The sequence below is a fragment of the Eretmochelys imbricata genome, chromosome 3 (genome assembly GCF_965152235.1).
Source record: "Eretmochelys imbricata isolate rEreImb1 chromosome 3, rEreImb1.hap1, whole genome shotgun sequence".
NCBI classification, from domain to species: domain Eukaryota; kingdom Metazoa; phylum Chordata; order Testudines; family Cheloniidae; genus Eretmochelys; species Eretmochelys imbricata.
Window position 1 is genome coordinate 96,374,241 of NC_135574.1, and position 27,645 is coordinate 96,401,885.

At 41.1% G+C, this 27,645-nt stretch overlaps 1 protein-coding gene across 5 annotated transcripts in view; it reads left to right on the top strand.

Moving 5' to 3' along the window:
- Nucleotides 1-27,645, top strand: part of NCOA7 (nuclear receptor coactivator 7) — a 168,117-nt gene that overhangs the window by 114,965 nt on the left and 25,507 nt on the right. For 4 of the 5 annotated variants that reach the window (XM_077813014.1, XM_077813013.1, XM_077813012.1 and 1 more), the window contains 7 exons: nt 10,887-10,966; nt 11,921-12,028; nt 13,465-13,578; nt 14,858-14,983; nt 17,146-17,330; nt 19,633-20,684; nt 21,786-21,954. In XM_077813014.1, coding sequence (XP_077669140.1) covers nt 10,887-10,966; nt 11,921-12,028; nt 13,465-13,578; nt 14,858-14,983; nt 17,146-17,330; nt 19,633-20,684; nt 21,786-21,954 — 1,834 coding nt within the window. The remainder of the gene's footprint in view (nt 1-10,886; nt 10,967-11,920; nt 12,029-13,464; nt 13,579-14,857; nt 14,984-17,145; nt 17,331-19,632; nt 20,685-21,785; nt 21,955-27,645) is intronic. The other variant, XM_077813015.1, reaches the window with a different exon arrangement.

The window sequence follows — 27,645 nt, forward strand, 5'->3', positions numbered from 1 at the left end:
TAATGCCTTTAACTTTTCTTGATTAAATGAATCCTTGAAGCCTTCAAGCACCTTGCCTACACTACCACTCCTGCTGCTACTGCCCAGAGAGTTGAATGGGTGATAGCAATGGTGGGATATTTTCTGCAGAAAAGCCGGGTACAGACAAAGTTATAGAGAACCTGGTCTAGCTCTCACTGGGAGCAGGAACAGACCCATAGAAAGTACTGTTTATAGTACCTTACAGCACCCAGATCTGATACTTCTGTGTATACAGCCCAGCATTTTACTGGCTTTTTCCATGGACTCTCTCTCTCCATTTACACAGATATTTACTCGGTTGCAGGAGTAATATTCTACTATAATTCACGAAGGCTACTAGGAGGATAGTTGCTCTTTTAGCATCATTTTCTTTTAGCACTCATTCTTACTTACCAAAATACCATCAAAAAGTGACTGTGCACATTTTTAAGGATCTCACAGCACTGAAAAGAAAAATCAGAATAATCTTCCAGGGAACTCAGGAATTATGTATAAATTCACAGATTGAGGCATAAAGGAATCAGTAGTTCTTTGCTAAAATCTTTTTTTGAAGCTGATCTATTCTATTGCTTTTTTTCTCTGGAAATCATTCTCATTGTTCTTTATTAATAATCATTTTCTATATACTTTTATTTTGCTTCTTGTTATTTTGCTATTGTCCATGTGTGTTGGATTTGTGAGTAGCTCCCTCTCCGCCCCCATTTTTCCCCTTCCTACAAATGCTATTCAGCACATAGCACAAATTAACAAATGGTATTAACATCTTAGAATTCTCAAATGTTCGAGCCACCAGCTTTTCGGCAAATGGGCACTACAGAAAAACCTGAGACTGAGAACATGAATGTATCATGTCAGCACTAAGCAAAAGTCCAAGTTCAAAGGACAGACTGCCTTTTTTCTTCGAGCCTGAAATATTATTTGACTCAAAAAAGGGGGATTGTCCATTCTGCCATGGGATGAAGATGCCTGGCTGACCTCCACCACCCGATATTTACTAGGTGCCTGGGACCTCTCCTGGAGCAAATGGGACACAAGTATTAGTGTCCCTAATTCATGCACAGAGAAGAAAACTTCGGTTCCTTCAGAGAGAAATGAGGGTGAGAGGGGGAAATAATAAACATATATATATATAAAATATTTTAGTGCAGAGTTCAATTTGTGACCTCTGTAAAGTTAAACGTATGATAAGTGTGGTTACAAGTACAGTAAAGTGACACTGTTAGGTCCTCCTGGGATTTAGGTTAGTTGGATTTCTTTTATCTGAGTTTGTTTTAAAGGTTACATTTTTTAAAAAAATGTGTACGCAAGATACAGCAATAGCTCATACCTACATGCCAATATTTTCCACCAGCGGAAGTGCAATAATTAAATGGCAAAAAACTGTCAAATAAAGTGGGTGGGGGGTTAGTCTAAGGATTTTATCTAGAATCAGTTACTGTATTTGCAGGGTAAAAATAAATAGCCCCAAACAAAGAAAATATGACTAAAGATTTCACATTTGTTTCTGAAATACATTTAGAAGCACAAAGGATATGGGCCCTTTTTCGTGGCTTTCAGAGCCAGAGTTGAGATGATAGATGAAGATGCAGCAGGGCAGCCTGCCAGCGTTAGTTGGGGGCATTCTGCCTGCAGAAAGCTGAGGCACAAAGCATGCCTTTGGTAAGAAGCAGTTTTCACACCCTTTTTAGAGGTGCAATATAGGCTCCCATCAGCACCAACGTCCAGCAGATGTACAAGGGGCGATATGAGCATGGCCCCACGACACTCAGCCATACCTTCTTTAGGGTTTGCAGTGCCTCTGGCTGTGCTAGCCCAGCCCCTTCCCAGGTGGGCAAGGGAGAAGATGAATGAAGCCCCTTGCGTTATCTTCTCCACTCAGACAACCACAGTAAGGAAGAATTCCCCACCCTTTCCATCACACCTGATACAGTACTTGCAGCCCTGTTGATGCCTTGTGGAAAACTTTGGAAATCTGTTTAGAGACTGTTTTGCCTAGATAGCTTCACTCTTCTTTCTATCCTTTGCTCCCTCTCCCCGCCCCCAATTTTATTATTAAAGATAGTAGCATGAAAATTGAATCTTTAAGAGTCCATCTGCTCCTGTTATTTAATCCCATACCTGATGTTTAATACTTTGTTTCTGACATCAAAATTGATTATGAAATTATTGAAATTGAGGGATTGGAGTACTTGTGGCACCTTAGAGACGAATTTATTTGAGCATAAGCTTTCGTGGGCTACAGGCCACTTCATCGGATGCATGCAGTGGAAAATACAGTAGGACGATTTTGTATACACAGAGAACATGAAACAATGGGTGTTACCATGCACACTATAACAAGAGGTTTCAGAGTAACAGCCGTGTTAGTCTGTATTCGCAAAAAGAAAAGGAGTACTTGTGGCACCTTAGAGACTAACCAATTTATCTGAGCATAAGCTTTCGTGAGCTACAGCTCACTTCATCCGTGAGCTGTAGCTCACGAAAGCTTATGCTCAAATAAATTGGTTAGTCTCTAAGGTGCCACAAGTACTCCTTTTCTTTTTACTATAATGAGAGTGATCTAAGGTGAGCTATTACCAGCAGGAGAGAAAAAAATGTAGTGATAATCAAGATGGGCCATTTCCAGCAGTTGACAAGTAGTTGACTCTGAAAATTGAGGGATTGTCATTTTAGGTAGGGAATAAGTAGCAGGAGCAAATGAATTCTTCAGAAATAAGGATCCTGGTTTTCCTCTAGCAATTTTTTTAGTTTCCATATTGAGATAACACACCCACATACATACAATGGACAGGCAACCAGTGAAAACTAATAAAATATGCCTATTACAAAAGAGGTCTATTACTATTGGTTATAGTTACACAAAGTATCTTCTGTGTTTATCAGATTTACTATCTATTAGTTAATAGGGTTGACCATGATCTGAATGGTGTCCCTCAAATCCCTGCTGGGAGGGGAATGGCTGTGTTTATCTCCCTCCCCCACTACTCAGAAAACTCGTCATAGCTCTCTTTTTCATGGCATCCCTCTCCTCTGGATCCCAGGAAGATCATTCTTTAGATTCCACAAAGTGGCCAAAGAAAAGTTAACAGTGCCTGGGGCTCACAGACCATCAGTCCTTACAGGCAATCTAAGGAGGTGGCTGTTACTCAAATCAGAGCTTGGAGTGGGTTGGATATTTTAATATTCAAACCAAACTATTGTTCAATGTCTAAGCTGATTTCCAAACTTTTATCTGGTGGTTAACCCTTTCTCTCCTGCCTCCAGTTGCCCAGCCAGGATTACAGACTTTTAGCAGAACACTCCGATAACCAGAAGTTTGACAAGTCTTACTTAACAATTTTCAGCTGACAGTCTTAAGTTTCCTGGACGCTTACATGGAATACGGAATACACGTTACTAAATATCTTTTAAGAGATAGCTTTTAGTGTTGTTTTGAACCGGGGGAGAAGGGTGTTATGGTGCCCCCCATAAGGCTTTATGGAAATATGCTTATGAATATATATGACATAACTGGAATATGTTCTATGCTACATATGCCACGTAACATACCTATGGAAAGGTTATGATCTACTGAATCTGTTAATCCTATTTGTATGCATGTATCATTATTGTATTTGAAGTTATGAATATTGGCCTTGTACTGGCTTGATTTCTAAATAACCTTAGTAGAGCATTTGATCAGTTCCGGAGAAAGGAATTTAAGTTATTCTTAACTTAAGAAAGGAAAGTTAAATGCCCAATCAAGAAGCATTTAAGGAACAATGCATCTTGGAATGCTCCAGTCCACATGAGAAGTCTTCCTGGAGACATTCAAGAAACCATGTGGGCAATGGCTTCTGCCTGTAAAAGCTGTGAGTCATGCATGGACACGTGACTTGCCCAGGTGACTCCAGAACTCCATTTTGGAGCTGGACTTTGCATAGGAGAGAGGAGGGGGTCTCCATCCACAAGAGAAAGTCTATTTAAGCCCAGGGGAGACCCCCTCCATTTTGTCTTCAGCTGGCTAAAGAGAGAGCCTCTCCACCACCAAGAAAGAAATTGGAACAAAGGGCAATAACTACAGGGGGTGTGAGTGATTGCTGGACCTGGACTAGAAGGAGATCAGTCTGTAAAAGGAAGCTTACTGGAACTGGTGAAGTTTTGTCTATATTCAGCTTTATTAGACATAGACTTGCGGGGTTTATTTTATTTTGCTTGGTAATTCATATCATAGAATATCAGGGTTGGAAGGGACCTCAGGAGGTCATCTAGTCCAACCCCCTGCTCACAGCAGGACCAATACCCAACTAAATCATCCCAGCCTGGGCTTTGTCAAGCCTGACCTTAAAAACTTCTAAGGAAGGAGATTCCACCACCTCCCTAGGTAACGCATTCCAGTGTTTCACCACCCTCCTAGTGAAAATGTTTTTCTTAATATCCAACCTAAACCTCCCCCACTGCCACTTGAGACCATTACTCCTTGTTCTGTTATCTGGTACCACTGACAGTCTAGATCCATCCTCTTTGGAACCCCCTTTCAGGTAGTTGAAAGCAACTATCAAATCGCCCCTCATTCTTCTCTTCCACAGACTAAACAATCCCAGTTCCCTCAGCCTCTCCTCATAAGTCATGTATTTCAGTCCCCTGATCATTTTTGTTGCCCTCCGCTGGACTCTTTCCAATTTTTCCACATCCTTCTTGTAGTGTGGGGCCCAAAACTGAACACAGTACTCTAGATGAGGCCTCACCAATGTCGAATAGAGGGGAACGATCACGTCCCTTGATCTGCTGGCAATGCCCCTACATATACATCCCAAAATGCCATTGTCCTTCTTGGCAACAAGGGCACACTGTTGACTCTCATCCAGCTTCTCATCCACTGTAACCCCTAGGTCCTTTTCTGGAGAACTGCTGCTGAGCCATTCGGTCCCTCGTCTGTAGCGGTGCATGGGATTCTTCCGTCCTAAGTGCAGGACCCCGCACTTGTCCTTGTTGAACCTCTTCAGATTTCTTTTGGCCCAATCCTCTAATTTGTCTCGGGCCCTCTGTATCCTATCCCTACCCTCCAACATATCTACCTCTCCTCCCAGTTTAGTGTCATCTGCAAACTTGCTGAGGGTGCAATCCACACCATCTTCCAGATCATTTATGTAGATATTGAACAAAAGCAGCCCGAGGACCGACCCTTGGGGCACTCCACTTGATCCTGGCTGCCAACTAGACATGGAGTCATTGATCACTACCCGTTAATCGACAATCTAGCCAACTTTCTATCCACCTTATAGTCCATTCATCCAGCCCATACTTCTTTAACTTACTGGCAAGAATACTGTGGGAGACCGTGTCAAAAGCTTTGCTAAAGTCAAGGAACAACACGTCCACCGCTTTCCCCTCATACACAGAGCCAATTATCTCGTCATAGAAGACAATTAGATTAGTCAGGCATGACTTGCCCTTGGTGAATCCATGCTCACTGTTCCTGATCACTTTCCTCTCCTCTAAGTGCTTCAGAATTGATTCCTTGAGGACCTGCTCCATAATTTTTCCAGGGCCTGAGGTGAGGCTGACTGGCCTGTAGTTCCCAGGATCCTCCTTCTTCCCTTTTTTAAAGATGGGCACTACATTAGCCTTTTTCCAGTCGTCCGGGACTTCCCCCGATCGCCATAAGTTTTCAAAGATAATGGCCAATGGTTCTGCAATCACAGCCGCCAACTCCTTTAGCACTCCCCTCCCCCCCCACTTTGTTCTGTCTGTTACTACTTGGAACCACTTAAATCCTACTTTCTGTATTTAATAAAATTACTTTTTACTTATTAATTAACCCAGATTATGTATTAATACTTGGGGGGGGGGAGGCAAACAGCTGTGCATATGTCTCTATCAGTGTTATAGAGGGCGAACAATTTATGAGTTTACCCTGTATAAGCGTTATACAGGGTAAAACGGATTTATTTAGGGTTTGGACCCCATTGGGAGTTGGGCATCTGAGTGTCAAAGACAGGAGCACTTCTGTAAGTTGCTTTCAGTTAAGCCTACAGCTGTTAGGGGACGTGGTTCAGACCTGGGTCTGGGTTTGCAGCAGGCTAGCGGGTCTGGCTCAAACTAGTTAGGGTGCTGGAGTCCTAAGCTGACAAGGCAGGAAAGCAGGAGCAGAAGTAGTTCTGGCAGATCAGGTGGCAGTTCCCAAGGGTTTTCTGTGATATAACCCGTCACAGAGGGAATCTTCCTTTCTGAGGCCTTCCCTGTGAGGGCTTTACAGGCACTCAGACACACATCCACACACAGACAACCATACCTTCACATCCTAAACTAACAAAAAAGGTTGGGATGTCTCCCAGATAATGAAAACAAAGGGAAAAAGTAGAAAAAAGGGAAAAAAGAAGAAGAAGATAACAGGGAATTTGCAAACTCTTCTGCGCTTGCAGTCTTCTGGACTTCCATGGGTCAGGAGCTAGAGCTGCAGTCAAGAAAGTAGATGATGTCATAGCTGGCACAGTACTTCACAGTAGAGGGCTTTTCAGGTGCTGGGAGACTGGTCAAAGGCTGGTATAGCCCATTTATTGATGTTATGATTTCCTTTCCTGGAAGTAATTAGTCCTGGGGTTCTGAAACATCAGTCATCTTTCAGAGTAACAGCCGTGTTAGTCTGTATTCGCAAAAAGAAAAGGAGTCCTTGTGGCACCTTAGAGACTAACCAATTTATTTGAGCATGAGCTTTCGTGAGCTACAGCTCACTTCATCAGATGCATCTGATGAAGTGAGCTGTAGCTCACGAAAGCTCATGCTCAAATAAATTGGTTAGTCTCTAAGGTGCCACAAGGACTCCTTTTCTTTTATCAGTCATCTTTTGTCTCAAAAAAGTGATCATCTCAGCTTTCTCCTTGGTTTTGATGGGTGGTGACTGTAGCTTACTCTACCTTGCAGCACCATCCCCTGAGTGTCTTCAGGCACATCAGTTATGAAAACTACTTTCAATTCTGATAACATGGCCCAATAAGATTTGTTTTATGTCATCCTGGGCTCATGTTATTTTCTGGAAAAAAGTCCTGCTGAAACCAGCAGCTTTTTAAAAAGTATTCAGTGTTGTATGCCACATGCGCTGAAAATATCAAAATGAAAAAGACAAACAACCACTTTTTAGGAAGTTAACATGGCATTACCTGGGTAACAAAGACCTTGAACTTCAGTGTTAGGTAGGTAGGCAAGTGTTGTTATCTTTATTTTTTTTGCAGAGAGTTTAAGTAACATGCCCAAAATATATGAGTCAACAGGTATCTGCCATAATATTTAGTCCTGCCACGAGTGCAGGGAACGGGACTAGATGACCTCTCGAAGTCCCTTACAGGCCTACAATGCTATGATCACCGTACGGAGAGTATCCTCAAATTCTGCAAAAACAACTGATTACAAAAACCCTAACAAAAATATACCAGCCACTCAATGTGAATTCACCAGCAACATTAAGAAGAAACTCAGACGGTTTATAAACATACGTCCCATCATTTCTTGCAAACAAGGCTATTTGGCAATCTTTTATATTTTAAGTACTGGGTCATAAGTCATGCAACTTATCTCTTTGAAAATTTCAATCTTATAGAAGAAAGGTGACTATAAAGGTGATCAAATTAAAAATCTATGTAAAAAATTAATTTTATACAAGGTTTGTATTCTCATGTATGCTATTTCTCTTGCACTTGGAAAGAAGAACATATGTATTGGCAAAGGTGCTAGATGCAAGAAAAATAGTTATTGGTGAAAATTGGGTATAATTAATTTTGACAGTGTCTCTTTTGCCTCAGTTAGAATTTATATTTAGCCTAAGCTGATTTTGTGAACTTTTGCAAAGCTTCCTTTCTGTTTGCATTATGTAGGCTTTTTAAATTAAAAACAAGAATCAGCTCAGTTTTCTGTATTCCATCAGACAGCTGTTTAGAACCCTACTAAGTAAATACATTAACAGTTACACAAGCCAAGAACTACCATGCATTTTTGGTACTTGGAGGGGAGGAGGATACATTTAGTTGGAGCCTCTATTATGGTGTTTTTAAAGAGTTTCCATGCAGCTTGCAGGCGTTTAACTCTTATGATTGTTCCTTTTAATTTAAGTAACCTGCTCATTTTTGTATAGTTTCCCTTCTTGAAGTTAAATGCTATTGTGCTAGGTTTCTTTGGTCTTTCCCCCCTTACAAGGATGTTAAATTTCAGAGTCTCCCTAAAAGAGTAACAAAGTACCAGAAGGCCTGCTTTGCAGTATTTGGTTACCTGTTCTCCAAATCACAAAGCAGGATGGAACAAGTGAATCAGCCACTGGTTACCTTAAAGAAATAGATATTGTTAAACAGACCTAAAGTTTAATTTTCAGGGCTTTGTGGGGTTAGATCACAAAGCAGGGACTGGAATCTATTTTAATGGGTTCGTAGAAACAGCTGCTAGTGTTGTTAAAACTGATTTGTGGAGACTCGTGTCCGTCTTCCTCCCACCCCGCTCAGGAGCCACCTGTGCAGGTAGTCTAAGTGCTCCTTGTCCCACTACTGGCCCTGCGCCTTCCTGTGCTTTATTGCAGGGCTTGGGGTTGTACGTGTTGCATGCGCAGGACCAGGGAGGGCCCTTATACTTTTGTTCCAGACAGAGCCTGCCATCCTGGGGCTGGGGGCGGTGCGTGCAGGGCAGCACTCGCTCTGCTCCTGCTCTAGTCTGGTTGGAACTGGACTGCGCAGAGCAAGCCCCCTCCCCAGTCAGCACTGCGAGAGCTCCGCTGCCCTGCCCTCTGCCAGCGTTTCTCTAGCTGATCGGAGAAGACCCGAGGGGTGGGCAGCAGCTTCTTCCCATTGCGTTAGTTCAGCGAGCAGCAAGCACGCTCTGTTGTTGGAAAGGGGCCTCAATCTGCAGGGGAGAGGCCCCCACAGCTCAGAGCAGCAAGAGGCTCTGCTGGAACTGCCTGTCTCGCTTGGAGCCAAGCGAGCGGTCTTGGGGGGAGGAGGAGGCGGCGGCGCCGGCGGCGAGGAAAGGGGAGAGACGTGTCCTTTCTAGAAGGATTGCAGGACAAGCAACGGAACAGCAGCATCAGAAGTCCCCGTTCCTTTGCAGGGTATGAGCCACCACGTTCCTTATCAGACGCGTTGCGCGTGATTAGGTACTCTGCCCTCCTTCCCCGCCCGGAGATGTTTGCAGTGGAGTGTTGTTGTACCCACGATCCAGGTGAATGTTGCAACATCTGCCCTTCTCCCGCTGCGGCGGCGGCTGCCGCAGACAAAAGAGCTGCGTGCAGATTCCCCCAAGAATGCAGCAGTGTTGAAAGCGATGAGACTTTGTCTTCTGGGTACAATTCGGCAAATGGAGACAGCTGCGAGTCCTTACCTGAAGTTGTGGCCTATGATCCTAGCAGTTTGATACCCCAGAACAACCTGCTAGAGGTTATGCACAGTTTTTCCGTTCACAAGCATTTCTCCTGGTGTGTTGACTACAGACAGCCTTACCTTTTGCTAGGTATGCAGTCTTTGATTCCTGTTTCCTTCCGCTGGTCACTTTACTTGTTAGAGTGTGGGGGAGGAGGTTAAGGGGCTGAATCAATTTGAAATCTTACGTGAACGGGTGTATTTTAGAAGTTGTTCTCTAATAGCAAATAATTGTACCTTTGCCCCTAAAAATGTTTGGTTTTGTTTCCATTAAGCACGTACAGAGACTATTTTGTAGTAATGGCACAATTTGAAAATTAATACTTATGTTGTGTCCCTATGGTGTGGCATGTTTCTTCACATCCAGAACTCCCAATAGCATCAGATCCTTAAGGTCTTTTGGGGTTTTTTTTTTACAGGCGCTTTATTCATGCTGTGTTTACCATGTTTTGATTTTAGCACTTGCTTATGAGTATAGATTAGCAAGAAAAGACATGATGCTGCCAATACCTTTACAATCAATACAATTATCTAGTCATTTAGCTGTATGTATTTAGTAAAAGTGGTTTATCTCTTAAGTAGCTGCAGTGTCTGCATGACTGTTTCTAAGTAATTGAGGAGTAACTTTAGTTTTCCAAAGAAATAATTGCACCATGTAGTTAAGAAAAAAATGCTTGTTTTCAAAATCAGATTTCAGCCCTCCAAAGGGATCAACCTAGGCAGAGTCCCATTGATTTCAGTAGAACTCCATGCAGGTTTATCCTCCAGCACCTTTACTCAGTAATCCTTGAAGTCAGTGAGAGCTGTGGGCATGCAACTGACTGACAGATACCTGTTGTCTCTCTCATATTTTGGGCATGTTACTTAAACTCTCTGCAAAAAATAAGGATATTATTACCTACCTAACACTGAAGTTGAGAATTCTAATGAATTAAGCTCTTATCCTGCCAAGTTTTACACACATGGGATTAATTTTATGCTCATGAGTTAACGGAACTATTCAGGTGCGTAAGTGTCTACAAGGGCCTTAGTTTGTAAAATATTTTGAGGGTGGAAATAGTATTTAAAATATTAAGTATTATTCTGATTGTTCATAAACCTACTGATGCAGAATTATTGAATACGACCATGTGCTAGCTCTTTCTATCTGGACATCACCCCAGTCATGTAGTACAAAAATGTGCTTTGCCCCAGAAGTAAATTGTTCTTCATTAACTAAGGGAAGAATCCACGAAGACTTTTTACAGGGATGCAGTACAGTATAAGTTGACCTTAAAAGGCTTTAAAATGCTAATCAGAACCTAGTATTGATTTAGTCTTGGTGGCCATATGGTAAAATTTCAGAACTTGACAGCCTTTTTTTTTTTTTTTGCGGTGTCACTGTTGTATGTGATCAAACCACAGTTATATCCCACATACTGTAAATATCCTCACTTGAAAAATGTTGACAGGTAAATGAATGGTTTGAGACATTGTTTTTTTGTTCCTCAGATGACAATCAAAACAAAACCAATGAAAAGAAAGAGAAGAAAATGGTTGCTCAGAAACCCCTTGGAACTATAGAATATACTGTAAGTACTGGGTGCATAATTAGGTCATTTATTAATGTTGTTTAAAATGAGGTTGTCGAGGTTAATGAGACTCTAAAGAAACCAAACTAATATAGACACCCTTTAATTCCTTTTTAAAAATATCTTCCAAATATCCTGTGTGTAGGAAGGGAAATTGGTCTCAACTCCACAACCATCCTCTAACTTGGGCATCACCCACCCTTTCCCAGCTGCCTGCCTTCTGTATTTCCAGTTCCATAGTGGGGCCATGTAAAATCTCTCCTCTTCCTCTGAGAAAGATTTCTGTCCCATTAAATGTTGCCTAGGCCTTCTAGCAGGAATATGTTTGTACCCTGGTCATGAGATGCCAGCGTTTTCTTTTTGGAATGCCAATGATGTACACTGCCTCTGTACCAGAAGTGATTAGTTGTATACTGGGAGAAAGCTTACTGAAAGGTGCCAGGGACATATTGCAATGTCCCCTTTCCCTACAGATCCAGGAAGGGAAGGAACTCTTAACCTGATTCTCTCATGTGCTAGTATGCTGTTACCACCAGGCCTGCTGAGAACAGGCTTTAATCTTAACTGCTAGAATGGGTGAAAGAGTAACGAACATCAAATATATATAATGTGTGTACAATGTGCCCCCCTCCTCCTCTCTCCTAACCAGTTCTAACTGGAAGGAGCTAAGTTAAAATGATACATTGTTTAACTAAGGTTGATGAAGCAGTGAGAGAGGGATCTTAACTGTTCTCTTTTCTCTGTTTTGTAGAGTGGAAAAAGTGCTGTTAACACAGTAGCTGTTGTCTTATAATTAACTGTGTCATCTTGCAAAAATTAGATTGATAGGAAATATGTTAGATCACCGAGTCCATACCCTGCAACTGGTCTACCCGATAAAGTTTATTTAAACTATTATACTGATCCTGTACTTGATTATTGCTGTGTCTTAAACATCAAGTTTCCTTTCTTCAGGCTGGAAGTCAGGACACCCTAAACAGCATAGCATTGAAATTTAACATCACTCCAAACAGACTTGTGGAGCTCAATAGGCTGTTCACACACACAATTGTTCCAGGGCAGGTAATTTTTAAGTTTTAAATACTGAAAAATTCTGATTTTTTGCTATGCGTTTAAAACCCCCACCCCCACCCCCAACTTAATGAGTCTATTAGGCAGATGTATATGATGGTGATGGGCAGTAGTATAAAACCTCATAACGGAGTCTAGCTCAGATGGTTGCAAGAATTGGTCTAGGCCCACTTGGGAATCAGGCAACCCAGGAAGCCAGCTGGCCAGAGGCAATCTGCATGGCAGGAGCCCACAGCAGCTGCTGAGTGAAATTGACATCCTTGTCAGCTTCACCACTGCTAATAGTCAGTGAGCAGCTGCTGTCCTGGGAACATAGTTAGATATGGAAACACAATATATTGGCATTTCAGAAACAGATTTTTCCAGAATTTCTGATTTGCAAGAAATCTTGAAAATTTGATTTCATTCTGAGTCAGAACAAAACCAATTCTCAAAATTCTGAAATTTCTCTCTAACCAGAAATCCTGAGTGAATTCACCTACAGGGACGCCTTCAGTTTCTATTAAAAAAAAAAAAAAAAAAATGTAATTTTTTGAAAATGTCTGTACTCGTAAATAATATTGTGGGTTTAAAAAGTTCTGTGGTTTTAACTTTTTGACCATTGAAGAGTATTTCTTTCTGCACTTCTTTGGGCTTTGACATTGACAAATGACTGTGCAGTTTTATTTTTAAGGTCTTATGCTACTAAAAGCTTGAAAGTCTGTAAGAGTAAAAATCCAAACAAAACATGGCTTAAATCTAAATGTCAACAAATGTTTTTATTAAAAAAATTTGTTGACATTTAGGTTTATTTTTTTAAATAAAAAGTTTCCAAGGTACCTGACAGTGTTCCATTATATATTTTCTCTTGAATTCAGAAGAGTTTTTCCCTCTGACATAAATATGGTTTGGAAAAGAGAGATCTTATTGCAAAACATAATTTCCTGTAACTTCTAGCTCTAAAATTTACATTTGTTGCTTCCTCCAGTGGCTTTTCTTTTTTTTTTTTTTTTTTTTGGTCCAATTTTTGCCTTTATAACAGGCATCTGCTGCACTAACTTCTATAGACTATCCTGTGATGATTTCTGTATTAGTTAATCTTGTAGTTAGGTTGTAGTTTACACAGGTAAGGGAGGTTGTCATTCTTTCAAAACTGGTGTATGCTACTGCCTTTCTCAAAAAACAAAATATAGACCCTGATCCTTCAGTGAGATTCATATGGAACCCCACTGACTGACAAATAAGAATTTTAGAGATAGGAGTTATTCCAGAATGTGTTTTGCAGTGAGATGTGTTGTCAATACCAGATTGTCTTTGTTGGGACTCCTGCATAGATCTCATTGCAGAATCAGGACCATAGTGTTTATATTACATATGTCTGTCTTTTTTTCTTCTATATGTAATTATTTTAAAATAAGTTATTTGTGTTTAATGTAATCTTTGTGTAGGTTCTCTATGTCCCAGATACTGACCACTGTTCCAGTGCTGCTAGGTTAGCGTCTTCCAGTCCTGGTGCTCCTGTTTCTCCTTCATCATCAGATGCTGAATATGATAAACTTCCTGTAAGTAAATCTTGTGTTTATAGAACACTGTCTCTTTGAAGCTCAGGTTAAATCCTATTAAATAGTTATTTTTGATGAGGTTGCAATTGAGGCATTGTAGAAAATGGCATTAAAACCAGCTGATGGGTTTGAGCCAGTTGTTCCTGGGAGTTCAGATGTTTCTGTGCTGCTGTTTACACAGTTACACCAATCCTCACCCCCAAATCTATGGCTATTTAAGAGAGATTTGAGACTAGAATGCAGTAAACTGCTGAGAGTGTTAAGCCTCAGTCCTACAATCTGATCCATGAAAATGGAATCCCATTAAAGCGAGTGGGGCTGTGTGCATTGGTATTTCCATGTCAGTCAAATTGAAGAATTGGGCCTTAGCCAGTGTTCTCTCTAATTTTTCCCACCCATGTGCAGAATGAATTTTATTATGTGCACCAGTACGGAGGTGATTTGTGACACATCACATTCATATTGGTGCACATAACAACATTCATGTGGTGGGGGTGGGGCCGAGGGGTTTTTGTGCGAGGGGGCTCAATTGAGGCAGAGGGTTGGGGTGCAGGGGTGTGAGGGATCCAGCTGGGGGTGTGGGCTCTGGGGTGGCGCTGGGGATGAGGGTTGGGTGCAGGGGTTTGAGGGCTGCGGCTGGGGGTGTGGGCTCTGGGGTGGGGCTGGGGATGATGGTTTTGGGATGCAGGAGGGTGCTCTGGGGCTACTGCGCAGAGAGAGGACCCCCGCGCTCTCTCCCCGCAGCAGCACCTGGGCTGGGGTGGAGAGGCGCTTGTCCCTGCCTTGGGAGCTCTGGGGCTGGGGCTGCAGGGTAGGCACCCCAGCTCCAGCAGGGTCGGCAGGCTGGCTGTGCCGCAGCTGGGACCACCAGGCTGCTCCAGGGTCAGGCTGCACCTGGGCCTGATCCGGCCACGGCAGGTCTGGGCCGCAGGGTGAGTTCCCTAAGTGTCTGTGTGGCACTAAATAGGCTACTGCGCAGCCTATAGGCCTAAGTGTGGTAAATATAGGTGTCTAACTGAAAACTCTTGTAGTGCGTGGTTTTGTTTTTTCTTAATTTCCCGTCTGTCATTTACTTGGAGATTTTTTTTTTTATAAAGTTATAAACAAAACGTGGTCACATGCTGGGGGGAGTATGAAATATAAATCTGGCCGTGTTTTTCCTTTAAACCAAAAGGAAAATTGTTAATGGACCTTGGTCTTTAATTTTTCAAAAACTAAGAAAGAACATGTCTGTGAAACTGGTCCTGTTGTTTCGCACTGAGGCTTTTGCTTTTTAAAGGATGCTGACTTGGCAAGAAAGGCCTTCAAACCAATTGAGAGAGTCCTGTCATCTACCTCGGAGGAAGATGAACCAATAGTTGTCAAATTTTTAAAAATGAATTGCCGTTACTTCACAGATGGTAAGGTAAGTGGAGCTTGTGCCTTGTGTCTCATTCGAGATCCTTTTAGAGAGTGAACTTTTGTTGTTAGTGTAAGTCAGAGGCCAACAGCAGGGTTGGGAGCCAAGCATAACGTAAGTAAGTGCTCTGGACATTCTGTTTGTTACTTTGCACTATACTGACATATTTGCTCTTTACATCCATTTTCTTATTACAGTGACTGCTTGATAGAAGACTAGCTCTTCCTTCCCACCCATCTCTTTCTCCTTTATAGCCTTTTATTAGAAAGGTCTCCTTCCAAGAACTGTTGGGGGGGCACCCATCTGCTAGGAAGACACCCGTACAGAGAGTATTGCACTTCATAGTTCCACTAATCATGATATACAAAACGCCTGAGCAGAGACTGCCAAGTTCCATCAAATGACAGGATCACTTTATAAAATGGACAAATGTCCCTTTTCGTTGTTGTATGTGTGTGACCTGAATTGGCTTTGAACTCTCTTTAGAGGTAAATGCACAAGATCAGGGCAGATCTTAGTTCTCTCACTCCTGAAGTATGAAAACTCTGTTTCCTTACGCTTATTTATTTTTCTTATCTACTCTTGTTGTTTTTCATTTAAGTCTCCTATAAAAGATGTTTACACACTTGAGTTTTCCCATTCTTTGGAGACAACAGGAAACACCTGAGATACTAATTGTTTCAACTTAGCTTTATTTTTCTTTTGTCCTATTGTTTTGTGTTTGCTTTTTCTGGTTCTGAATAGATGTGGAATATGCATTTAACCAACTTGGAGTTTTTGTAGAAAGTAGCAGAATACTACAGTGTGTCTTATGCAGAAATTTGTACAACATAGTGCTTTCTTATATGAAGCTTTTTTGATATTGGGTTCCATTTCACAAAATATATAACTGGTCACTTTCTTTGAAGCCTACGTATGCTTTAGGAGCCAAAAACAGCTTCACACCTCAGCAGTCCAGTGTGAACTTTGTTCTTGGTAACATATCTTCAAGCAGAGCCTGATGTAGTCCTGTTTCCCCTTTGGCCCAAATACAGAACTTGGCCGATATATGTAGAATTCTGCTGTCTGTATTGAGAACAGTGACTTTGATAGCTGTGAGTTTGAATGGCAGAACCTCCCGCCATATACACATATCACACAGAAGAAACATGTGCAAAGTATATCTTGCCTTTGCTCCACAAACTAAAGGTAACATGTGCTCCCTAGTATCGATCTGTTTGTTTTGTATCTCTTCCTCTGGCTTCCTAGCCTCCACTGGCATGACTTGCTGGTTGACTAGCCTTTTCCTTAGTGATGCTTGCAGTGTTATGCAGGCTAATCTTATTGTCATTTGGGCCTTGTGACAACTGTCTGTCAAATGACTTAAGATCAAGTGCAGCATTAGCTGAAAATTTGGTCATGATTGTAGGCTACTAAAAGGCCACATCCATGAGCCCCATATCTGGTTGTTGGAGACAGTTGTTTGTCCAACCCAGGGCTAGTCATTTCCAAGAGTTAAAAATCTTTTCCGCAGCAGTGTAAATTGCCAGCTTGGTCCAGTGGTGACATTGGAGGGTGGAGACTGGAATCACCATGTTGGGTCCCTGTAAAATAGGTCAAGAAAAGATTTTCTGTGTACCAGATGGCGCTCTCAAGGAAGGGGATGTGGAACTCTAGATTCATCTGCTGTCAGTACAGCAACCTCTCCATATTCCTATTACTGGGAAGCCCTGCATGTGTGCAGAAGTCCATACCAGCAGGTTGAGGTAGGGCTGCTAGCACAGAGTTACCGGTGTAGCCAAAATAAAAAGTTGTTGGTGGGTTTAAAAAAAAATCCTCTTTCCTTGCCTCTGGTTAATTAACAAGCTGTAGCTCTAGTTTATAGCAGCCAGGGATGAGAGTTAAGTACCTTGAATCCTCTTTATAACACTGTCCTTGTCAGCTAAGCATTTTGAGTGTTCCAAAGAGTTCTCTTTTTATTTATCCTTCTTTATAATACCTGGGCCAGTGCAGCTGGGAGCCAGAGCGTTCTGTTAGAAAATATTGCCCCACATGGGTATAAAGAGACATGAGAGAGAGTATTATACTAGGCAAATAACTTAAAGGTTGACACTGAGCTATTCATTAAAGTGACCTCTGGTCAGTGATTAGATTTGATATGCTAACTCTCTCTTTGTTTTTATTATTAGGGTGTAGTTGGGGGTGTCATGATAGTGACTCCAAACAACATCATGTTTGACCCACATAAGTCGGATCCTCTGGTAATTGAGAATGGCTGTGAAGAGTATGGGCTCATCTGCCCTATGGAGGAGGTTGTCTCGATAGCCCTCTACAATGATATTTCTCACATGAAGATTAAAGATGCCCTGCCATCGTAAGGAGTGTTCTTTGCTAATTGTGTTTACATCTTTATCAGCCGGGGTGGGGAAACAGAACAAGAAAAGAGAGGTTTGGTGGGAGTGGTATGAGAAGAGACAATTAACAGTGCTTTAAAAGAAAGAGAGGCAGAAAGGTGTGATGTCCTATAAAACAGTGGTTCTCAACCTGGTGTAGGTATACCCTGTGGGTATGCAAATGTCGTTCAGGGGGTACATCAGCTTATCTAGATATTTGCCTACTTTTACAACACGCTACATAAAACGCAGTAGTGAAGTCAGTACAAACTAAAATTTCATACAGACAATTACTTGTTAGTACTGCTCTGTATACTATACACTGAAATGTAAGTACAATATTTATATTCCATGGTAAAAATGAGAAAGTAAGCAATTTTTCAGTAATAGTGTGCTGTGACATTTTTATGTCTGATTTTGTAAGCAAGTACTCTTCTAGTGAAGTGAAACTTGGGGGTACACAAGACAAATCAGACTCCTGAAAGGGGTACAGTAGTCTGGAAAGGTTGAGAGCCACTGCTATAAAAGAGGAAGGAAAGTAAACTTTTCAACAGCAGAAAAGGAGACACTTCGTAGGTATCAAAACCTAAGAAACAGAGGACAGTGAAAACGTCCAAAGGCAAAGAGAAAGATGGCACGCCATGTGTAATGTTTGTGGTATTTATTCCTGCGGGTTAGTTTCTGCAACTGATTGAAGCCCCACAGAAAGTGTTCCACAATTTTAAGGGAAGGGAAGGGGACTACAGGATGTTAACTGATCAGCTTTAGTTCAAATTGGTTGCTGTTGTGACTATATTGGTTAATGGAGCAGGTAATTTAAACACTTCTGGTCGCAGCAGCAGGAAAATTCCTACCTCCCACAAACCTCCAAAATATCAGTCCTCTTATGTAGGAATCAGAGATCATAACCCATTTAATTTCTTCAATACACGGCAGTGTTTTCTTAGCTGGTATTTTCACTTATGCTTCGTCAATTGTACCTTGATGATAAACACTGTCCACAGGTGTGTTCTAGAAAACAACTTGTCTTCTCAATGCAGCTAACAGGGTTTCACTGTTTTAAATAAATGCGTCATCTTCCCTCTTCTCCCCTACGCAACAAAAAACAGTTAGTCATAGCATCTCAGCCACGCAAAACAAAGGCAGCTAGCCCTGCAGAGATGTATAGTGGGGATATAGTCATAGGTAAGGCTAAGATTTTGTCACTGATTTTTACTAAAAATCACTGACTGGTCTCAGGCAATAAACAAAAATTCACAGAAGCCGTCAACCTGTCTGTGACTTTTACTAAAGATAATGGGGCGGCTTGGGGCTCCAGGGCCCCCCACGGCAGCTTGGGGCTTTGGCCCTAGGGCTGAGGTGGAAAATCTCACTGAGGTCTCTGAAAGTTATAGAATCTGTGGCCTCTGTGACATAATCTGATCCTTAGTCATGGGGTTTCCTGTCTTATCTGTTTAGAGCTCTATACCATACTTGTCATCCCAGTATCTTGGTGGGAAAATATATAAGGTTTCATTATCTGTTCTCAGACTCTTTAACCTTGACCTGTGTGAATAATAAAGTAAATAAAGATCTTGAGCTATATGTCCTTATATTTCCAAGATTTTTCTACTTTCAGGCTCTTTGATGGCTCCTCCCCCCCCCCCCCCCGATCCCTAAAGTTTCTGGGGAAATCCTGCAGTCAAATGATCAATTTTAGCATTGAGGGAATAACAAGTAATAAGAGTGACTTATGCCTTGTAGGGCATTTACAGCTCTAAAGTTGTGTAAGTGCTTTAAAAATGTAGAGGTTCTCTCTGTGGTTTTCTGTACTTTCAATAATTAACTTCTACCATTTAAAGAAGCAGGAATGCTGCAAGAGCCCAGAGTATTGTCCCAGACATACCACTCTTCTTTTATAAAGGATGAGAAGTAACAGAATACACAGGCCTAGATCCTTAGGTGGTACAAATCAGTGCAGGTCCTTTGACTTCAGTAAAGCAATGCCATTTTACACCACCTGGCCTTATTTTTGTATTATTGAGTACCTGATGACGCATACCATGTTGATTACATATGTACCATATCTTCCCCCATGAGATTATACTTGGCAGAATTACTCATCTTTTTAAAGTTATACTTCCTATAGCTTCTTCATTTTGATACCATGTATTTCAGTTGGCTTACATTTTATTTGTACATTTTTTGGTTTGGTTTTGTTTAAAATCATTTTGACATATTTAAGTTGTTTTCTTTTCCATTTTGTTTTAACATCCCACGTACATCCACCATTTCTCCTGACAGTGACATTCCAAAGGATCTTTGTCCTTTGTACAGGCCAGGAGAGTGGGAAGACCTTTCCTCTGAGAAAGATATCAACCCTTTCAGCAAATTCAAGTCCCTGAGCAAGGAGAAGAGGCAGCAAAATGGGGATGATTCCAAATCAATAAAGTCTTTGGACAAGGAGAAGTCTGCAGATTTTGAACTTCTTAAGCCTTCTGACAGTACTGTTTCAATGGAATCTAAGTCACTGGAACCTCCCAATGACATGGCCTCCGCTGAACCATCTGAAAGGTCTGCTGTAGGGGGACATACCAAGGAACCTTCTGGGGGAAAAGCTGCTTCAGATTCCAAAACCAAAGAACATTCCCTTATAGGAGGAGGAGATGATGACTTCGTTGAACTGCAAGAGACTGCATCTCCTACAAATACCAGATTAGACAGAAAAGATGCAGTAAGAGAAGGTTTTTCTTTTGACCCCAAGGAGTCAGGGAAAGCCAGGTCGCAAGTAACCAAATCTCTTTCAGAAGTCCAGGACCTACTGGCATTTGATTCCTTGGACACAAAGAATGATGTTGAACCCAAAGCTGATATAGACTTAGAATCATGTGAGAAGCAAGATGTCATGCCAGAAGTAAACAAGTGTGCCAGTTCCCCGACAGGTAAGGTGGAGACTACACTGGACACTCAAAAGGAGCTAGATAAAAACAAACTTATTGAGTTTTACCTCAATAAAGATAAAGATGGGTCACAGTCTTCTGAAAACCTACATAAGGCTGGAATTGGTGAAGGTGAAAACAATAAAGTAACAGGCATAGACCTCACACTTAGCTGTTCAGAGTCCCAAGTTAACAAACTTCTTACAGTTAAAAGTGGGGAGCCTGATTCAAGCTGCATTGAAAGGAAAGAGCCTTCACTGGAAGTCAACTTGCCTGCAGTGGAGGAAAAGGATCTTAAAGAGTCTGTGAAATCTTCATCAGTACCATCTCTGGACAAGGCGTGTCAAGAAACACAGTTGGACAATAACTCAGAAATCAGACTGTGGCTGTTACAGAGAATTCAAGTACCAATTGAAGGTAGGTCTCTGTCTATCCTTATTCTGTTAACTGTGGGAGCTGGGCAGCATCAATTCAGTGCTCACTAGGATGATCTTCCTGTTAATTTCCTTTTCAGTGTAGTTTGGTATTTTACAATATAAATCTTCAGGCGATAACTTGACTGTACAAATTCTCAATCCAGAAGTAATGTAGGAGAAAAAGGATCCCTTCTAATTGTTTGGGCTACTGAGTTTGACAAATGGCTAACGTGCTTTGTCCATGTTTAGTAACTATTTTTTGTAACATTTTAGCAATAAGTGCAATAAAATGTCATCCATTTATAGAGTTGACTGACACACAGTGGCTGAAAGATTACTATTATTTTGCTATGTATTGACATGATCTGCAGTTCCATTGAAGACTGCCAATGTACTTCTAATGTGTAAAAATCCAGAGTAGTACACAGCAACATATTGACTCTAAAGAGTGTGTGTGCAGTGTGCAGGCGTGCACATGTTTATACTGTTTCTTAGTCCTTTTTGTGCTACTGGACCACCCAAGATGTGCTGCTGAGCAGGAGTATAAGCACAGTCTTGCTGAGTGACCATTCTGTTTGTTCTACTATTATGTGACTCTTGATGAAATATAGGAGCACGTTGGAAAATGTGGAATTCTCTTGAACTTGAAAACTCTTGAACAGTTGGAGCCAAACTGACCTCCAGTTTACATAGCACGTGTGAGGTTTGGTTGTGTTTCTTTTTTTTTTTTTTTTTGGCAAGTCTACGGGCCTCATTCTCCCTTAAAACCAGGGTAGCAAACTCCATTGACTTCAGTAGAGAGAGCCTTGATTTACAACAGAGTAGGGCAGAGGAGAATCATAGTCTAGAGGTCACAAATTATGTCGGGGGGGGGGGGGGAATTTAAATCTCCCCTTTGGAAAAGGTCTGTGTACCACTGACAGTTCTTCGGCATCTGTCTTACTGAAAAGGTGGCCTTCGGGCCTTCCCAGGGTGAATGTGGCAAACTTGAGTTTCCCAGTGCTGTTGAATATTCCTTCCCAGAAGGAGATTGATCTTTGTGTCTGTATCTAAGCTACAGTACTGTACTGGAAGCCTGTCATTCCTTTTTTCTCTGATTCAGATATGCTTCCTTCAAAAGAGGAGAAAAGCAAGACACCTCCAATGTTCCTGTGTATCAAAGTGGGCAAGCCAATGAGAAAATCCTTTGTTACTCAAAGCACCACCATGGCACAGCAGTATGGTAAAAGGAGAAAGCAGCCGGAGTACTGGTTTGCTGTTCCTCGGGAAAGGTAGGCTGCAGTGCATGATACAAAGACATTTGTCTCTTCATTAATTATCAACCATATCAACAATTTTAGGGGCAAATCTTGACACCCGCTATCCCACACCAGAGTTTGCACAAGAGCCCAAATGCAGCAGGAATGCTAGGAGGTAGAGTCTGTGTGGTGTTCTTGAGGATGCAGGGGAAGTGTGTGGGGTGAAGAGGGATTGGATGCACAAAGGAAAGCGTACTACTCTTTAGCAGCATGTGAGCAGATAGTTGTTTGGGAGGTGGGGATTAAGGAGTGACTGTCAAGGAAGTTCAGTTGTTTGTTTAGAAGAGTATAAATTGTAATAAATAATTTTCAACAAAGGAGGGTTGGATTCCTGCACACAAGAATTCCAGATTTTTTTTTTTCTTTTTCGATGAGCCTTTATGTCCCTTGTATTCTGAATTGAATGAGACCGCTGTGAAAAAAACAATTTATTCTGCTGGAAGGATATATTGTGTATAGTAGTTGAATAATTTCTTGCTTAAACTTATTCTAAGATCCATAGAATAAGTTCCAGAGAGTTCATTAGAGCATCATGATTCACTTGAATTTCTAGCCTGTTAAAATATTATTTATTCCACTGGAATTTATAGCTTGTAAAGATAGTCATGTGGCCGCTGCAGAGAAATTCTGTCAAATGTGGGCATATCAAAAGGTATTGCTTCCTTCAAATCTCAAGAGTACAATACTTCGGTCTGCATTTCAATGCGGTTATGTAAAAATAGTGGCATCTTACTCACATCTGTTCCCAGTTTGTATTTGGAGACTGATTGTCTGTCAAATGCTTTTGAAGGTGGCCAGTGCCATTGTACCTAAGTTTTGTTAACAGCATGGAGCCAACACGATTATGTGAGCTGGATCTATTCGGGCTTACACATAGAATTTTTTAAGTTCCAATTTCAAACTCTGCCTGTCAATTCCACTTGTGCAGTTACAAGTTACATAGGTGTCCGAGTATGGATGGAAATCAGTGAGGCTTCTTTGGTGTAAATTAGGGCAGAATTGGATTTGCAGGACCTCTTACAACTGCAATGATGTACAAGCCAAAAGGAAGCCAATTTGATTTTTTTTTTAACTGCCCATATTGAGTTTGTGGGGTTGGCACATCACAAACTTATCTTCTTACACAGCAAGTTAGCTTAGTTTGCTAGTAGGTCAGTGAGCAGCAATAAATGCAGAACCCCACAATGCCAGTTATTTTAAAGGTCATTTTTCAAAGTAAATCACCCGTTAAACCATGCTCTTGATTTTTCTCCTTTTTGGCAGATGTGGACCAGTTTGCAAAAACTGCTTACCTGGATTTCACTGTACCAATAACCTCTAGCTTTCACTGATGAACAAAAGAGCATAACTGGCTGTATTTGCTCATTAGACTTGTTGAAATAAGGCTTTAATGCAGTCTATTACTTAAAGTCTCATTTCCGATTGCTAAATGATCTTTGCAATGGTATGGCTTTTTCAGACTTATGTTCTGAGAGAGCTTTTTTCCAGCCGCTGCCGTTTTCCACATACAACCTTCATACTCTCTTTCTCTCCCCCGCCCCACAGCATTCTGCTATTGTATTGCTATAATGGACTCACAGAATATTCAGAGCTGCTCAGTTAGTTCTATTGATGGTCCAAAAATTAAGGAGAGAGAATTATCCCACTGTTGCAAATATCAGTCAGGGGTTTTAAGCTATAGGCAGTTTTTAAAAATCATATTTTCCTAATCTTCTAATAGTTTCAGAATACAAAAAACCAAAGATAAAATTAGCTATGTCTGATCCCCTGGTGCATTTTAGAAAGGAGTTAGTTAAGCAGAGCAGTGGTGTGGAACTTGCTGACTCAGAGAGAGAGGTTTAATCTGGCTGGAATGTTGGTAGTAGTTAAATTTATAGTGGTTTGAGCTGTAGTTGAAGATAGCTTTTAATTCACTGGCTATGTGCAGAACCCAGTACTTGCTTCCTGTGGGGTCACAAAACTGTAGATTAAGAAAATTCTAGATTCAAATGTGAGTCAGCACTTCAGAGTTAGAACGATACTGTAACTTAATGCAAGGCCAGTATTGCTTTGTCGGTGGTGTATCTAATTTAATGTTGTATAAAAAATGCTAAATCACTTTCTCTGATTGCTTATTCTGTGTTCAAGGATAAATCTGAAATATATATATTAACCTTAGCCATGCTCGAAAAATAACTTGCCTACCTGTCATTGAGGAGTAGAAAATATTTCTGGCGAGTGAAGTGGCCACATATAATTTAAGCTATTTTTTTAAAACTAATTTTCTAGCCCTTTTGATTACAAAGAAATCATTCTAAATGTGAACTGCTGTTGCCGAGTCTGCAGGCTGACCGCTCCAGTATTCTGCTGCTGCTGTTCTTAACTTTGTCAAAGAGCCTCACAGTGAAATCAACAAGACTGGTGACTTTTCAGAGCTGCTATTCAAAACCTTGACAGTTTCTCTGTGTCCATAATCAGGTCCGTTTCACTGTGCCATTCCTTGGGAAAGCTGTGAACAGCAGATCATGTAGGGCTGTTTTTGTTTGTTTCCATAGATCAAAAAAATGCTTTGTTTAGTTATAAAACTTCAGGTGCTTATGAAATTATTCATTCCAAATGTGTAGTAAAAAAATCTGTATAGGCTCAATAGCCACATACAAACCCTCTCAACCTGCCACAAGTGAAACCAAATTCTCCCCCCTGTGACCCAGTCATAGTAACCTGTGTGACATCTTAGTTTGTCTTTGTTTTATTCATTAAGACTTAAAATTGTAGCCAGAACGTGGAGAAATCATCATCCATGCTGCCAGTCATTCTGTCTAGTTAAATTTCCCCCATAGTTTCAACTCCAATGAGTTTACTCCATCCTATACTTTCACGTAGTGTTGCTGTGTGCTGTTAAACCACTGCTGTAAATAACCCCACAGGTGACTGCATTTCAGTGGTGGCGAGATAATGGGAACTTAAACTGCTCCTCCCAGTGTAGTACTTGCTATGTGCATACATAGTGCAGGCACCCTGGTCTTTCAGTCTGGCATGTTTCATGAGTGCTAAAGTCACATGACAAAAGTTACTTCATGATTTTCAAATTTAGTTTCATACCATCATATACCTGTCTGAATTAGTCTGTTTTTCAGTGTTTTCTGTAAGCCACTTGAAACATCACTAGTGGAGACATAAAAAAACTTCATTCCTTAGTTTTAACTGTTTTTAATAGCTTTTACTACAACTTTTAAAAAAAATGTGTGCAGAACCCAGTATTTTCTTCCTGTGCCACAAAACTGTAGCAAAATTGTAAACAGATCATGTATCCACCTCGTCTTCTGTCTTAATTCTTCTACTGGATTCCTTCTCGTGCAATACATGACTTACAAGTTTCAGAAAGTCCCAAAAATATGTCTCTTCATTATCCCTGATGATGTAGTTGAGTTAATCGGTGACTCCAGGGCTGCTCTTTTGATTGCAAAATCACAGCAGGCCTTGTCTCTAGCACGTAACTGGGAAGATGTAATCATTAAAGAAGTCTCAGCTGAAAAAGGTGCACTTCATAAGGGAACTTCTTGCGCTGCTGTTTGGCAGAGTAGCACTAATGCTTTTGGACAGTGACTGAGAGTAACTGATTCGCTTGCTGGTAGACCTGACAATGGGTGTTGCTTACAGCGTTGGAGAGTAAGTATAAGTGGGCTTGTATTGTATGGCTTTATATTTTGCTGGAACTAAGTGAATCTGTAGAATTACATTTCTGAATTGATCCTCAGTTGTTGTTGAGGATATTAGACTAGAAGTTGAGCTACTCTTAAAATTATTTCTTTAAAGGTATTGAGAGGAAAAATATCTAGTGCTGGAAAGTAAACAACTGTAGAATGGTTTTTAGTTTAAGGTATGTATGGAAAGTGATGAAAAAACAATGATGCACAGATTAAGGAAGATTAGTATGAAATTATTCAAGGTGAAACACACTATTCAATAATTTCTTCATTTTTGTTTTAAATTCTGCTTTGTGAGGACTGAAGTGTACATACATATCAGGCTTGAATCCAGAACTGCCAAATATACACTTACAAATTCAAAACACAAAAGTGCATGCTACTTTAATTTTTTTTCTAATTACTACAATATTCAGAGTAGTTTCCATACTAAAAAGTAAACCTTGTTAGTTATCAACAGTAGCCTTTCATCAGCCAAATGTATGGATTTATTTTTTGCCTTGGTATCAGCATCCAGGAAAGGGTAAGTTCAGGAATCGACTCTCTCTCATCGGCACTCGCTTATTATGTTTGGTGCACACAGTAGCTTCAGGAAAGAAAGGTAGTAGAGTTTTGGTGCTTGATGAATATGGGCAATTTCTGTTTCCAACACAGTTAATTTTATATGACAGGATGAAATTCTGGCTGGTTTGTCTTTTGTTCATGGGAACCCTGGCTGTAAACAAACTGTGACATTCAGCTGAGAAGAGATTAGTGGTTATTGAAGTTGGATCTCTTGTAAGAAATTTCAAACAAGTTGAATTCCATTCTAACTAGCAAGGGTCTAGAATCATAACATGGTCCCATGTCAAATACACCAGGACTGTACATCATGGATGGTGTGACAGGGATCCATTTGGATTTTGACATGACTCTGGACATCTGGAGAGGCTGGCCCCTAAATTTCCCTCCCTTTCCTATTGTTGGCATGATTTACCCTACTGGATAAAGTTAAGGATTGGACTCCTTGGGTTATCCCAGCACCAATGTCTGGTGCCCTTTGAAACTCCAAATAGGTAAGAGACCAAGTCATAGATAGAATAGGTTTTCAGTGTGTTCTGGAATGTGTTCTAGCCAGTGTTTCACCCTAGCTGAGATATGGGGGGCGTGTCATAAATATAAAGGGAAGGGTAAACCCCTTTGAAATCCCTCCTGGCCAGGGGAAAGCTCCTCTCACCTGTAAAGGGTTAAGAAGCTAAAGGTAACCTCGCTGGCACCTGACCAAAATGACCAATGAGGAGACAAGATACTTTCAAAAGCTGGGAGGAGGGAGAGAAACAAAGGGTCTGTGTGTCTGTCTATATTCTGTCTTTGCCGGGGATAGACCAGGAATGGAGTCTTAGAACTTTTAGTAAAGTAATCTAGCTAGGTACATGTTAGATTATGATTTCTTTAAATGGCTGAGAAAAGAACTGTGCTGAATAGAATAACTATTTCTGTCTGTGTATCTTTTTTGTAACTTAAGGTTTTGCTTAGAGGGGTTCTCTGTGTTTTGAATCTAATTACCCTGTAAGGTATCTACCATCGTGATTTTACAGGGGGGATTTCTTTATCAGGTCCTTTCTGCATTAAAACTGCTCTTACACCACGATCGGACGCATCTGTGGTTACTAGGAACGGTTTGTCAAAGTCTGGGGCCCTTAGTACAGGGTCAGACATGAGGGTTGCTTTGAGCTTGTTAAAGGCCTTCTGAGACTTTTCGGTCCACTGAACAGCATTTGGCTGTTTCTTTTTGGTTAGGTCTGTCAGTGGGGCGGCGATTTGGCTGTAGTGCGGTACAAATAGTCTGTAATAACTGGCCAAGCCTAAGAAGGATTGAACCTGTTTCTTTGACTTTGGGACAGGCCACTTTTGGATGGCATCCACTTTGGCCTGTAGGGGGCCGATAGTTCCTTGACCCACCTGGTGTCCAAGCTAAGTCACTCTGTTTAGGCCTATT